Source organism: Leucoraja erinacea, chromosome 11 (genome assembly GCF_028641065.1).
Source record: "Leucoraja erinacea ecotype New England chromosome 11, Leri_hhj_1, whole genome shotgun sequence".
Lineage (NCBI taxonomy): Eukaryota > Metazoa > Chordata > Chondrichthyes > Rajiformes > Rajidae > Leucoraja > Leucoraja erinaceus.
The window spans coordinates 48,438,736-48,451,915 of NC_073387.1; the positions used below are offsets into that span (position 1 = coordinate 48,438,736).

General features: G+C 43.1%; 1 protein-coding gene across 1 annotated transcript in view; it reads right to left on the reverse strand.

Moving 5' to 3' along the window:
* Positions 1-546: 546 nt before the first annotated feature.
* tgfbi (transforming growth factor, beta-induced) overlaps positions 547-13,180 on the reverse strand; it is a 69,878-nt gene continuing 57,244 nt past the window's right edge. Inside the window, exons 10-17 of the mRNA XM_055643202.1 lie at positions 13,004-13,149; positions 9,655-9,791; positions 8,519-8,649; positions 6,664-6,779; positions 5,501-5,603; positions 3,393-3,472; positions 2,214-2,238; positions 547-1,926 (exon numbers count right to left, since the gene is read on the reverse strand). Of these exons, the coding sequence (XP_055499177.1) occupies positions 1,892-1,926; positions 2,214-2,238; positions 3,393-3,472; positions 5,501-5,603; positions 6,664-6,779; positions 8,519-8,649; positions 9,655-9,791; positions 13,004-13,149 (773 nt within the window). The 3' untranslated portion in view covers positions 547-1,891. The remainder of the gene's footprint in view (positions 1,927-2,213; positions 2,239-3,392; positions 3,473-5,500; positions 5,604-6,663; positions 6,780-8,518; positions 8,650-9,654; positions 9,792-13,003; positions 13,150-13,180) is intronic.

The following is a 13,180-nucleotide window of genomic DNA, read 5'->3' on the forward strand; positions in this document are numbered from 1 at the left end:
AAGCTGTTCCTCATCCTACTGGTACGAGACCCGAGGCTCCTGTATCGCCTCCCTGATGGGAGGAGGGCAAACAGTCCATGGTTGGGGTGGGAGGGGTCTTTAATGATCTTCCCAGCCCGTCACAGACACCGTTTTTGGTGGAGGGCATCCATGGCACAGAGCGGGGCACCGATGATGTACTGCGCGGTTTTCACCACCCGTTGTAGTGCCTTCGGTTAATTGGCTTTGGGAAATTGCCCCTTGTATGTAGAATAGAACTAGTGTTCGTAAGTTAATTGGCTTTGGTAAAATTATAAATTATCCCTAATGTGTAGGATAGTGTTAGTGTACGGGGTGATCGCTGGACGGCAAGGACTCGGTGGGCCGAAGGGCCTGTTTCCACCCTGTATTAAACTCAACCACAGCATAAGTGAAAATACTGTCACCACATCCCAAAACAAAGAACAATATTCCCTTTATATGACAGAGCATTGTTCAGGCAATCCAATAAATATGGTATCATCATTATCATAAGACTGTTAGATCTCCAATTAATAAAGAATCAGATTTAATTAAAAAACTGAACTTTTTATGGTAGCTGGAAATTGCCTCGAGGAAACAGCATTTTAAGAACATATTACAGAGGAAATTGTAAAGATAAATACACAGTTAAAAAATTATTTTCCAACAAATTTGGAAATACGTATCCTTAACCTTACCAAAGCGTAAGTGAAACAGCGTAACACCAAACAGCAGCTCGTGACATGCAAATATCTTAATACTGTTAGGAAGCATTAAAGTCTATAAACACAACCACATGCACATGTATCATAGAGGTTACAAGGTGCCCAACCCAGGCGACTTTGTGTGCTAACCATAGAGGTGGATGATCATCACAAACGCATTGCAATCAATTGCTCCACACTTTAAAATCTCTACTCCAACAGCAACATTTCATACTTTAACTATTCACGTTATTCCCTTTATCATATATCTGTACACTGTGGATGGCTCGATTGTAATCATGGATTGTCTTTCCACTGACTGGTTAGCAGGCAACAAAAGCTTTTCACTGTCGGAGATGAGAAAGAAGATGAGGAAGAATTTCTTTGGTGATTCTGTGGAATTCATTGCCACAGACGGCCGTGGAGGCCAAGTCAATGGATATTTTTAAGGGGAGTCAGGGGTTATGGGGAGAAGGCAAGAGAATGGGGTTGAGAGGGAGAGATAGATCAGCCATAATTGAATGGCGGAATAGAATGGCCTAATTCCGCTCCAACAATTTATGAACCTCCGAACGGGTGACAATAAACTAAACTCAAACACAAACCTAAATATTAAAGGGAATTAATATTATTGATACTGTAGAAAATATTTCCTTGCAGATAAATGCTGGCTAATATCTTTAACAGCATTTTGGAAAGCAAGACATATCCACAGAAACATTCTGCTAACTGGCAAATGTATCAAATGAAATAAAATTATTTGCTACACATACACAAATACATCCGAAACACACTCCTACCTTTACAACCTGACACAAAATACAGACATGAATAATGTGCAGACGCCTACACAGCAGTTACACACATTTGCACTTTAGTGTATACATGCATAGTGTACAGAGATACCATACTATCGGTGATTAAAGTTATCTACCTCCCTTGTAAGAGTCACCCTACGTTCAAACAAGATTCCACATTAATAAAGCAAAATGTAATCACAAGCGGTGTATAAAAAGTAACAACGCAGTTTCGATTCCAACAAAAATGTACAAACAAGCAGGCTATGTGAATTCATAATGAGGCAATGAAATACTATGGCTAATGAACATTCGAGATAGAAAACTCCGCCATATTCAATGTTTCTGAAAGAAGTTGGGATGATTCAGTGGCTGTTTTTCCAAGTCTTACTATTTGCTTTTCTTCTGATGAGCACCTCTGGTAACTGAAATTTAAAAGCACAATTTAATTAGAGTTTTAATTAGACGCAAGGAACTGCAGATGCCGGTTTACAAATGGAGAAAAAAAAGACAAATTGCTGGAGTAACTCAGCGGGTCAGGCAGAATATTTGGAGATCATGGATAGGCAATGTTTCAGGTCGGGACCCTTCTTCAGGCTGATGGATGAATACGGTTTCAAACGTAATACATTCAGTTGTATAACAAAACTATATCGTGAGTTTTGATGCCACAAAATTAAAACCCATAATTATTTCAGGATGCTTGACATACCTTTTCGAATCCTGATATTTGGAATCTGCAACACAAAAAAAAAAGTTTAGATTTTGATTTTCCTGAAGGTTGTCCATAAAAATAAGAATTATTCTCAAGGACGTTGGGTCCATCACTTGTGGCTTATGATTGTGCAGATCAGAAGCCTATTCTGTTTGTCCCTTCTGTGGACATTTCATCTATCCTTTGAGTGCCTCTTCATTACACATTCATTATTGGAAAATCTCTCTCACCAATTCCTTTACCTATTCTCAATCATGGGAGAAACTTAGTGGCGTAGTGGTAGAAACGGTGACGGTGCCTTACTGCGCCAGAGACACAGGTTCAATCCTGACTTTGGGTGCTGTCTATACAGAGTTTTCACGTTCTCCCCGTGACCTGTGTGGGTTTTCTCTGCAAGCTTTGGTTTCCTTGCGCACTCCACAGATGTACATGTTTTTGTAGGTTTATTGGCTTGGCATAAATGTAAAATTGTCCCTAGTGTGTGTAGGATAGTGTTAATGTGTAGAGATCGCTGGTTGGCGCGGACTCGGTGGGGCCTGTTTCCGCACTGTATCTCTAAACTAATCTAAACCTTGATTGGGGGGATGTTATCAAACAGTCGCAATCTTCACAGATGAGATTGCTGGCTTATTACGCGGATTGATGCTGTGACCTGTTTGGAGATGGTGCACCCCAACCCAATACCCAGTAAATGTTTCTTACCAAACACTTTACCTTTGCTTCAAAAACTTCCGCATTGTATTAGTTGGCATAATTACATGGGCCATGTGAATTGATAATGTTTTCTGTAATGATTGATTGATTGAAAAAGACAGCATGGAAACAGGCCCTTCGGCCCCCCCTAGTCCACACTGGCCATCGATCCCCCGTTCGATGTTATCCCACTTTCCCAATCCCAACACACTCGGGGCTGTTTACAGGCAACGCCAATTAAGCTGCAAACCCGCACGTCTTTGGGATGTGGGAGGAATCTGGAGCACCCGGAGAAAGTCCACACGGTCAAAGGGAGAAGGTGCAAACTCCACGCAGACAGCACCTGAGATCATGATCAAACCCTGTCTCTGGCCCAGCGAGACAGCAGCTCTACCCGCTGCATCACTGTGCCGCCCTCTACAATGTAGTGACAAAAAATCTTTTTTTTTGTATTTTTTAATGGAAAACGTCACTGAATCCTACCTTGGCAGGCCGTACTCTGAAACGCAAGATATCTTCACTGCTGATCTCCATGCCATTTAGACTCTCAGTTTGTCTTGCAGCTTATAAATGAAACATAACATTCCATTAAGAGCCAGTGGGTGCATATACCAATGAGTTAAACCATTGGCCAAATAAATAATAGATTATATAATAATAATAATAATAATAATAATAATAATAATAATAATAATAATAATAATAATAATAATAATAATAATAATAATAAATGTTATTGTCAGATTTATATGCAGCTTCCAACCGATGTAAAAAGAAATAAATAAATAAATAGATAAATAAATAAATAGATAGATAAATAAATAAACAAATAGATAGATAAATAAATAAATAGGTAAATAAATAAATAAATAAATAAATAAACGGATAGATGGATAAATAAATAAATAAATAAATAAATAGATGAATTGACTGTACGACGTGACCATCCGAGGGAGACAGTCCAGGGGGGATGGGGGGCACTCAGCAGGGCCGGTTCAGAGCCGCTATAGCTCTGGGAATAAAGCTGTTTCTGAGTCTGGAGGTTCGGGTGTAGAAGTACCAGCTCTAAACCAACTCTAAACTAAAAGTACACTTCTGCAATTTCAAATTAAATACGAACATTTCCACCCATTCACTCCATGATCATATTTTTTTTAAGGTAACGCCAACTCAACATGGTACCAATTCTCTTCTTTACAATTGAAAGCTGTAACTGGCACTGAATAGGGATGATCAAAATAAATATCACCAGCAACTTGTCCAGAACCAGCTGCACCAAACATATGCCCAAGAAAACACACCAACGCCTCTAGCTCCTTAGAAGTTCAGCATGTCCCCAACAACCCACACTAACTTCTACAGATGCGCCGTGGAAAGCATTTCATCTGGTTTTGGAGCCGTTCCATCCAGGGCCACAAGAAATTGCAGAGAGTTGTGGACGTAGCCCAGACCATCACACCAAACAACATCCTTCCCATCGATTCCACCTATATACTTCAGGCTGTCTCGACAATGCTGTCCAATATAATCAGGGACCGGTCAATTTAAAGTATTTCTTAAGGTACATTATTTTATTCTGAGGCTATACTCTCTGGCCCGACATTCTCCCACTAGCGAAAACATCTTCTCTGCATTTACTCTATCCAGACCTTTCACTATTTGGTAAGTTTCACTGAAGTCTCCCCTCATCCTTCTAATCACCAGCGAGTACAGGCCCACTGCCTTCAAACAGTCATCATACATTAACCTAATAATTCCCTGGATCATTCTCGTAAACCTCCTCTGGACCCTCTCCAATGCCAGCACATCCTTCCACAGATATGGGCCCCCAAAGTCCCTTTAGGACAGTGAATCTTCCAACAGTTTTGTACAGATACTCCTAAATGCACCTGACCAGCATCTTATAAAGCATAGAAACACAGAAACATGACCCCTGGTTCTGGACTCCCCCAACATCAGGAACATTTTTCCTGCATCTTGCCTGTCCAATCCCTGAAGAATTTTATATGTTTCTATAAGATCTCCTCTCATCCTTCTAAATTCCAGTGAATATAAGCCCATCATCTATCAGTCCCGCCATCCCGGGAAATAACCTGGTAAACCTATGCTGCACTCCCTCAAAGCAAAAATGTACTTCCCCAAATTAGGACACCAAAACTGCACACAATTCTCCACGTATGGCCTCACCAGGGCCCTGTACAACTGCAGGAGGTCCTCCTTGCTCCTACACTCAAATCCTCTTGCTATGAAGGCCAACATGCCATTAGCGGTCTTCACTGCCTGCTGTACCTGCATGCTTACTTTCAGTGACTGATGGACAATGACACCCAGGTCTTGTTGCACCTCCCCTATTCCTAATCTGACAATATTCAGATAATAACTGCCTTATTGTTCTTGCCGCCAAAGTGGATAACCTCACAACCTGTAAAGCCTCAGTATTTCCAGTAATATTTGTTTTTATTTCAGATTTACAGCATCCATAGTATTTTATCTCAGTTTTAATTAGGTGTGTTATTCACTGTATCCCACAGACACAGTGGTGTCTTTACCTAAAACAGTTTGTCATTCTTTTAACATATCCTGATGCTTACCAGAGATCTGCAGAACACTATCGATGGCATGGATGACACCATTGGTGGCCATCAGGTCCGCATCCACAACTGGAATTTTATTTACATTGATAACGTGATTTTTCTGAAAGAGAACACAGCCTTTAGACATTACTTTAGACTTCAGAGAGATACAGCATGTAAACAGGCCTTTTAGCCAACCGAGTCCGTGCCAACCAGCGATTTCCCTATACACGAACGCTATCCTATACAAATGGGACAATTTACAATTTTAAGTAAGCCAATTGACCTACAAACCTGCATGTCTTTGGAGTGTGAGGACAATCCGGAGCACACGGAGACAACTCATGTGGTCACGGGGATAATGTACAAACTCCGTACAGACAGCACCTGCAGTCAGGATCGAACTGGGTCTTTGGCACTGTAAGGTAGCAATTCTACCGCTGCTCCACTGTGCCACCAAGTAGTATTGAACAAATTGATTGAACTGATTGAATATTGATTGAATTGATTAAAAGATACAGCATAGAAACAAACCTTTTGACCCATCGAGTCCACGCCAACCATCCATCACCGTTTCATACTAGTTCCATGCTATTCCTCTTTCACATCTACCCCCTACACACTAGGGCTAATTTACTGATGCCAATTAACTATATGTCTTTGGGATGTGGGAGGAAACTGGAGCAACCGGAGGAAATCTATGTGGTTTCAGAAAAAACGTGCAAACTCTGCAGAGACAGCACCTAAGGTCAGGAACAAATCCAGGTCTATGGCACTTCGAGGAACTGAACCATCCTAACACCAACGAGAGAACAGTCCTGAACTACCTCGGACTATCTTTGATCGGACTTTACTGGCTTTATCTTGCACTAAATGTTATTCATGTTATTCCATGTATCTTTTCACTGTAGATGGCTCGATTGTAATCAAGGATTGTTTTTCAGCAGACTGGTTAGCACGCAACAAAATCACTTCACTGAACCTCGGTGCGTGCAGGTGACTATAAAACTAAACTCAAACTCAAACCACTGCGCTGCCCAAATAGTAATCCCAGTCAGACACGAAAAGCCAAAGTAACTCAGCAGGACAGGCAGCATCTCGGGAGAGGAGGAATGGGTGACGTTTCGGGTCGAGACCCTTCTTCTGAATGGGAGAATTGAATGGTAACACTAAATACTCACACTTCTCATTTCCAAGTTGGAACCTTGCAGGGTTTTCAACAGCACAATCTGGCTGGCTACTCCGCCACTGACCAAGATTTGCTCACCGATATGATACTTCAACAATGTGGGATCCGCTGCAGGGAAGGAAGGAGAGGCAAAGAAACCAAAACGTCAGCAACAGCAACATTTTTTTGTGGGCTTTAATAACTACTTCTTCTCAACAAAACATACTTATCCGAGTGAGATTGAAAGAGAAAATGCTGGAAATAAACTTTTCAATTCTGACCACAGTCTGGGGTCCTTCCGCTGCTGGACAATGCGGTGGAGACACTACTTTAACAAGGGATGGGATATCATCCCAGGGGGGCACATGACTACAAGGGTGCCTGGTACAAAGATCGATCTGTGAACACCGTTACCAAAGGCAACGCTAATGCATGTACGTATAGCGGCTCAGAATGTCCAAAGAGTTTTTCACTGTTTGTGGCCAATATGTCCCATCTACATAAGTTCCACAGGACAGGTACTCCACACAGACTGCAGCACCCAATGTTGATTCATGAGGCCATAAGATCATAAGAGATAGATCATAAGACCATTCAATCATGGCTGATCCATCTCTCCCTCCTAACCCCCATTCTCCTGCCTTCTCTCCATAACCCCTGACACCCGCACTAATCAAGAATCTATCTATCTCTGTCTTAAATATATCCACTGCTTGGCCTCCACGGCCTTCTGTGGCAAAGAATTCCACAGATTCACTCCCCAGGCATTGGGACTACATGTCACACAGAAGCTACTGTATCTGGTGGAAAAGATCTGGGGAGAGAGGCTCACCCAGCTACTGAATCCTTTGAGAGATTTGTGAATCAGAAGTTAAAAGGCAGTTACTGCAGAAAACCTGGATCTTGGTTAACTAAATCGACACAGTGCTGGAGTAACACAGCACGTCAAGCAATATCTCATGGATAGGTGACTTTTCAGGTCAGGTCCTTCCTTCTTCTGAAGGAGAAAAAGGGTCTTGACCCGAAACGTCACCTCTCCAGAGATGCTGCCTGACCCACTGAGTTTTTTTATTTTTTTATTTCAAAGATACAGCGTGGAAACATGCCCTTCAGCCCAACGAGTCTGCGTTGATCAGCAATCATCCATGCACTAGCTCTATCCTACACACAAGACCAATTTTGCAGAAGCCAATTAACCTACAGACCTGTACGTCTTTGGAGTGTGGCAGGAAACGGGAGCACCTGGAGAAAACCCACACGGTCACTGGGACAATGTGCAAACTCTGTACAGACAGCACCCATAGTCAGCATCGAACCCGGGTCTCTGGCACTGTAAGACAGCAACTCTACTGTGCCACTGTGCCACCCAGTCACTCCAGCACAGTGTCCTTCTGTGTAAACCGGCATTTGCAATTCCTTGTTTCTACCTCTGGGTTGACCAGTCCTAGAAACACCAGGTTCTGGGCTTCCATTATTGTCACCACATCATCATTTGTGCAATGCAAAGTAATGGATCGAGTTTGTTCGTATTCTACAATATCTTTAGTCATAGAGTCATAGAGTCATAGAAAGACACAGTGTGGAATCAGGTCCTTTGGCCCAACTTGCCAACACCGGCCAACATGTCCCAACTACACTAATCCCACCTGCCTGCATTTGGTCCGTATCCCTCTAAACCTGTCCTATCCATGTACCTGTCTAACTGTTTCTGTTGGGATAGTCTCTGCCGCAACTATCTTCTCTGGCAGTTTGTTCCATACACCCACCACCCTTTGTGTGAAAAAATTACCCTCAAATTCCTATTGAATCTTTTCCCCTTCACCTTAAACCTTATTGCAAGCGAAACTATGGCGTGCTAGAGCTTTTACCCATCACTCTGATCTGCTCCCTGTTAGGAAGAGCAAGGATGGCATCATTGGTCGGTGCAAAGATCGTGAAGGTCCCAGGCCTGTTAAGGGTCTCGGTGAGTCCTGCTGTCTGGATAGCTCCCACCAGCATGCTGTAATAATCAACAAAGAACAATGAATGAAACCTGAGAACATAAATATATCTCTCTCCATCCTTCCCCCATCCTAGTCGTTGCACTAGCTTCACTCACCCAGCTACTGAATCCTTTGAGAGATTTGTTAAACAGGAGTTTAAAGGCAGTTACTACAGAAAACTTGGATCTTGGTTAACTAAATCGACACAGTGCTGGAGTAACACAGCCCGTCAAGCAATATCTCTAGAAAACATGGATAGGTGACTTTTCGGGTCAGGTCCTTCCTTCTTCTGAAGGAGAAAAAGGGTCTTGACCCGAAACGTCACCTCTCCAGAGATGCTGCCTGACCCACTGAATTTTTTCTTTTTTTATTTCAAAGATACAGCGTGGAAACATGCCCTTCAGCCCAACAAGTCCGCTTCGATCAGCAATCATCCATCGACCTCATCGGAGACCGTCGCACTATCTTTAAACGGATATTACTGGTGCTAAATGTTCTTCCCTTCATCCTGTATCTGTACACTGTGGACGGCTTGACTGTAATCATGTATAGTTTTTCTGCTGACTGGATAGCATGCAACTTTAGTTTAGTTTATAGAGATACAGTGAGGAAACAGGCCCTTCGGCCCACCTAATCTGCCCTGACCAGCGATCCCCGCACATTAACACTACCCTACACACACAAGGGCCAATTTTACATTTTGTACCAAGCCAATTAACCTATAAGTCTGTACAACTTTGGAGTGCGGGAGGAAACCAAAGATCTCGGAGAAACCCACGCAGGTATAGAGGAGAATGTACAAACTCCGTACAGACAAACACCTGTAGTCAGCATCAAACCCGAGTCTCTGGCGCTGTAAGGCAGCAACTCTACCGCTGCACACCCTGCCGCCCATGATTGTAATCATGCATAGTCTTTCCGCTGACGGACTAGCACACAGCTAAAAAGCTTTTGACTGTACCTCGGTACATGTGACAATAAACTAAACTAAACTAAGCGTTGTTTTCCATATAACTGCATACCTGAAGCGGTCATCAGCTTTCAGGATGTCCATGATGGTGCCGACGGGAGGGGTTAGTATCTTGTCCATTATCATCATGGCACCAAATCTTCCTTTTCTATCATGTGCAGCAATACATGTGTTCTCCACACACAAAGCCTTAAAGGAACAGAGAATTCCTCAGGTCAGAAGACATTTTCACATGTCCTAATGGAAACATACAGTAATCCTAGGATTTTTGAAAGATTGATCGAAAGACACAGCATGAAAACAGGCCCTTCGGCCCACCGAGTCCACGCCAACCATTGATCACACGTTCCCAGTAGTTCTATGTTATCCCACTTCCGTACCCACTTAGCTATGCACGAGGAGCAATTTAGAGAGTTCACCTGCAATCCCGCTTGTCTTTGGGATGTGGGAGGAAACCCACGCAGTCACAGGAAGAACATGCAAACTTCCGAGGTCAGAATCAAGCCTGGGTCACACTAGTTCTGTGTAATCACATGTCTCTAGCCCATTGGAAAATTCTTCTTAAGAAGAACTGGCGTCATTGTTTCAGACCAGTCATCTCACCCCAAGGACCACAACAGTGGAGACACATGGAACAGCAGATGTTGGAAACTTGAGCAAAGCACTAAGTGCAGGAGGAACTCAGGGGGTCAGGCAGCATCTGTGGAGGGAATGGACGAACATTTTGGTCGGGAACCTTCTTCGGACCGGACTGGAGTTCCTCAGAGCAGTCTCTTAGGGTCTAACCATGTTCAACCTCATCATCAATGACCTTGAACCATGTGCTCATAGATGAACATGGATTTGCGATATTTAACTTCTTCAACCCTCTACAGAGAATGAAACTGCCATGCCCATAGGCAGCGATATGTAGTCAACATCACTCATGGCCTGATCAGTGGGAAATTGTTGGGATGATAAGACTATATTCAAATGTAATAGCTTATGTTTAACTGCTTCCACATTCTCAGTTCAAGTCTGAAGAAGGGTCCCGACCTGAAATGTCACCCATCCCATATCTTCAAGAGATGCCGCCCGACCCATTGAGTTACTCCAGCATTTTGTGTCTATCTTCCATCTTCTCAATGTCAGCCCAAGAATATGTGATAGTATGATTTTTTATACTCCTGAATGTATATGAATGTCAGTCATGATGAAAAAGGATGGCATGTGAGTCACGCAACAATGGAACCTGCTAATCATTAAATCTAAATCTCAATGATATAGGATACATTTATTTCTAGTTTCAAATTAATTCTGTCATTTACAGGATATTCATGAACCTGTTATCTGCCCTTAATGTGTCAGTCATCTGTATTTGATGCATCTACCATCAACATCATTAGATGTAATTGACGCTGTTATTGATCCAGTAGATTTTGAGTTGCTCTTCAAAGCTTTGTGCTTAGAATCTAGGTTCATACTGCACGAAGTGATGACTTAAATCAGGACTGTCTTTTGGAAGAGAGGTTGATAAGTCTGTTCCTTTGCGTGGATATACAAGGGAACTTTTGGAAAAAGAGTAGGGACATTCTTATACGGGAAAGAACTAGGGATGCTGGTTTAAACTGAAGATAGACACAAAACGCTGGAGTAACTCAGCGGGTCAGACAGCATCTCTGGAGAAAAGGAATAGGTGACGTTTCGATTCGAGACCCTTCTTCAGAATGAGAATCCGGGGAGAGGGAAATGGGAGATATAGACTGTGATATAGAGAGATATAGAGCAAATGAATGGATGATATGCAAAAAAAGACTATGGTGATAGAAACAGGCCGTTGATGGCTGTGGGCCAGGTGAAACCGAGTTCTATAGACAATGAAACTCAACAGGACGGCAGTGAAACTAGTACAACAACCAGGGTGGGAGAGGGACGGAGAGAGGGAGGGAATGCAAGGATTCCCCGTCATTCTTGTGTTCAAGAAGGAACTGCAGATGCTGGAAGATCGAAGGTACACAAAAATGCTGGAGAAGCTCAGCGGGTGCAGCAGCATCTATGGAGCGAAGGAAATAGGCGACGTTTCGGGCCGAAACCCTTCTTCAGACTGAAGAAGGGTTTCGGTCTGAAACGTCGCCTATTACCTTCGTTCCATAGATGCTGCTGCACCCGCTGAGTTTCTCCAGCATTTTTGTGTACCTTCCCCGTCATTCATTCCGCTTTCCAACATTCTGGCCCATATTAATCTTTTAACCAATATCTCTAACGCCTTTGGATCCACCATTTAGATTGACAAGAACAGGATGGGAGACATTTACATGGTTTAGCAAGGCCTTTGGCAAAATACCTCCAAGAGATGAGTCATAGAGTCATGCAGGTGGAACCTGGCCCATCGGCCCAACTTGCCCACACCGACCTACATGTCCCATCTGCACTAGTCCTACCTGTATGTATTTGACCCATATCCTTCTAAACCTATCCTATCCATGAACCTGTCTAAATGTTTCTTAAACGTTGCAATAGTACCTGCCTCAACTACCTCCTTCAGCATCTCGTTCCATGCACCCACTACCTTTTGTGTAAAAACGTTACCCCTCGGGTTCCTATTAAATCTTCCTCCCCTCACCTTGAACCTATGTCCCCTGGTTCTCAATTCCCCTGGGATCACTTGGGATCCAGGGAGAGCCACCCAAATGGGTATAACATTGACTTGGTGGAAGGAGTCAGAGGAACTGAGAGTTCGAAAAGTGCTCTTCTATACCCATACAAAGGAGCAGATTAAGCAACCTCTTTAGTTTAGTTTAGTTTAGTTTAGAGATATAGCACAGAAACAGGCCCTTCGGCCCACCGAGTCTGCACCAACCAGCGACCCCCGCACACTAACACCATCCATTTATCCAAAACACAATTTTCATTTATACCAAGCCAATTAACCTACAAACCTGTACGTGTGGGAGGAAACCGGAGCTCACAGAGAAAACACACACAGTCCACGGGGAGAATATACAAACTCTGTAGTCAGGATGGAACCCGGGTCTCCAACGCTGTATGCGCTGTAAGGCAGCATCTCTACCGCTGCGCCATGTGCCGCCCCCTCTATTCCAAAGGACAGTTATGATTTTAGTCGCCGTTCAGTGCAGTATCAGCCTAGATTGTAAGCACCAGGCTTTGAAGTGGAACTCAAGCCCTCCATTTCAGGTAACATCACAAATTGTCTCCGCTCCCTTTCCGATTTGATGCTATCTTTCCCAATAGGTTTATTAGCTTTGGTAAATTGTCCCTAGTATGTAGGAGAGTGCTAGTATGCCGAGATCCTGGTCGGCGCAGACTTAGTGGTGCCGAAGGGCTTGTTTCCACGCTGTAACTATAAACTAAACAGTAATACTAAACAGTGATATTTAGGGGGGAAAAAAATGAATACATACGTTACGATAAACAAAGACTCTGAGTTTTTTGCCACTCAAGGTATCAAGTATCTGCCCATGGTACATGTATTTAGATGAGAGTTGATTCTTCACGATATGGTCCAGCAGTAGATTACGCAGATCTTCATTGACAACTGTCGTTTCCTCTACATAAAAACACAGCAGAAAAACGTTAGA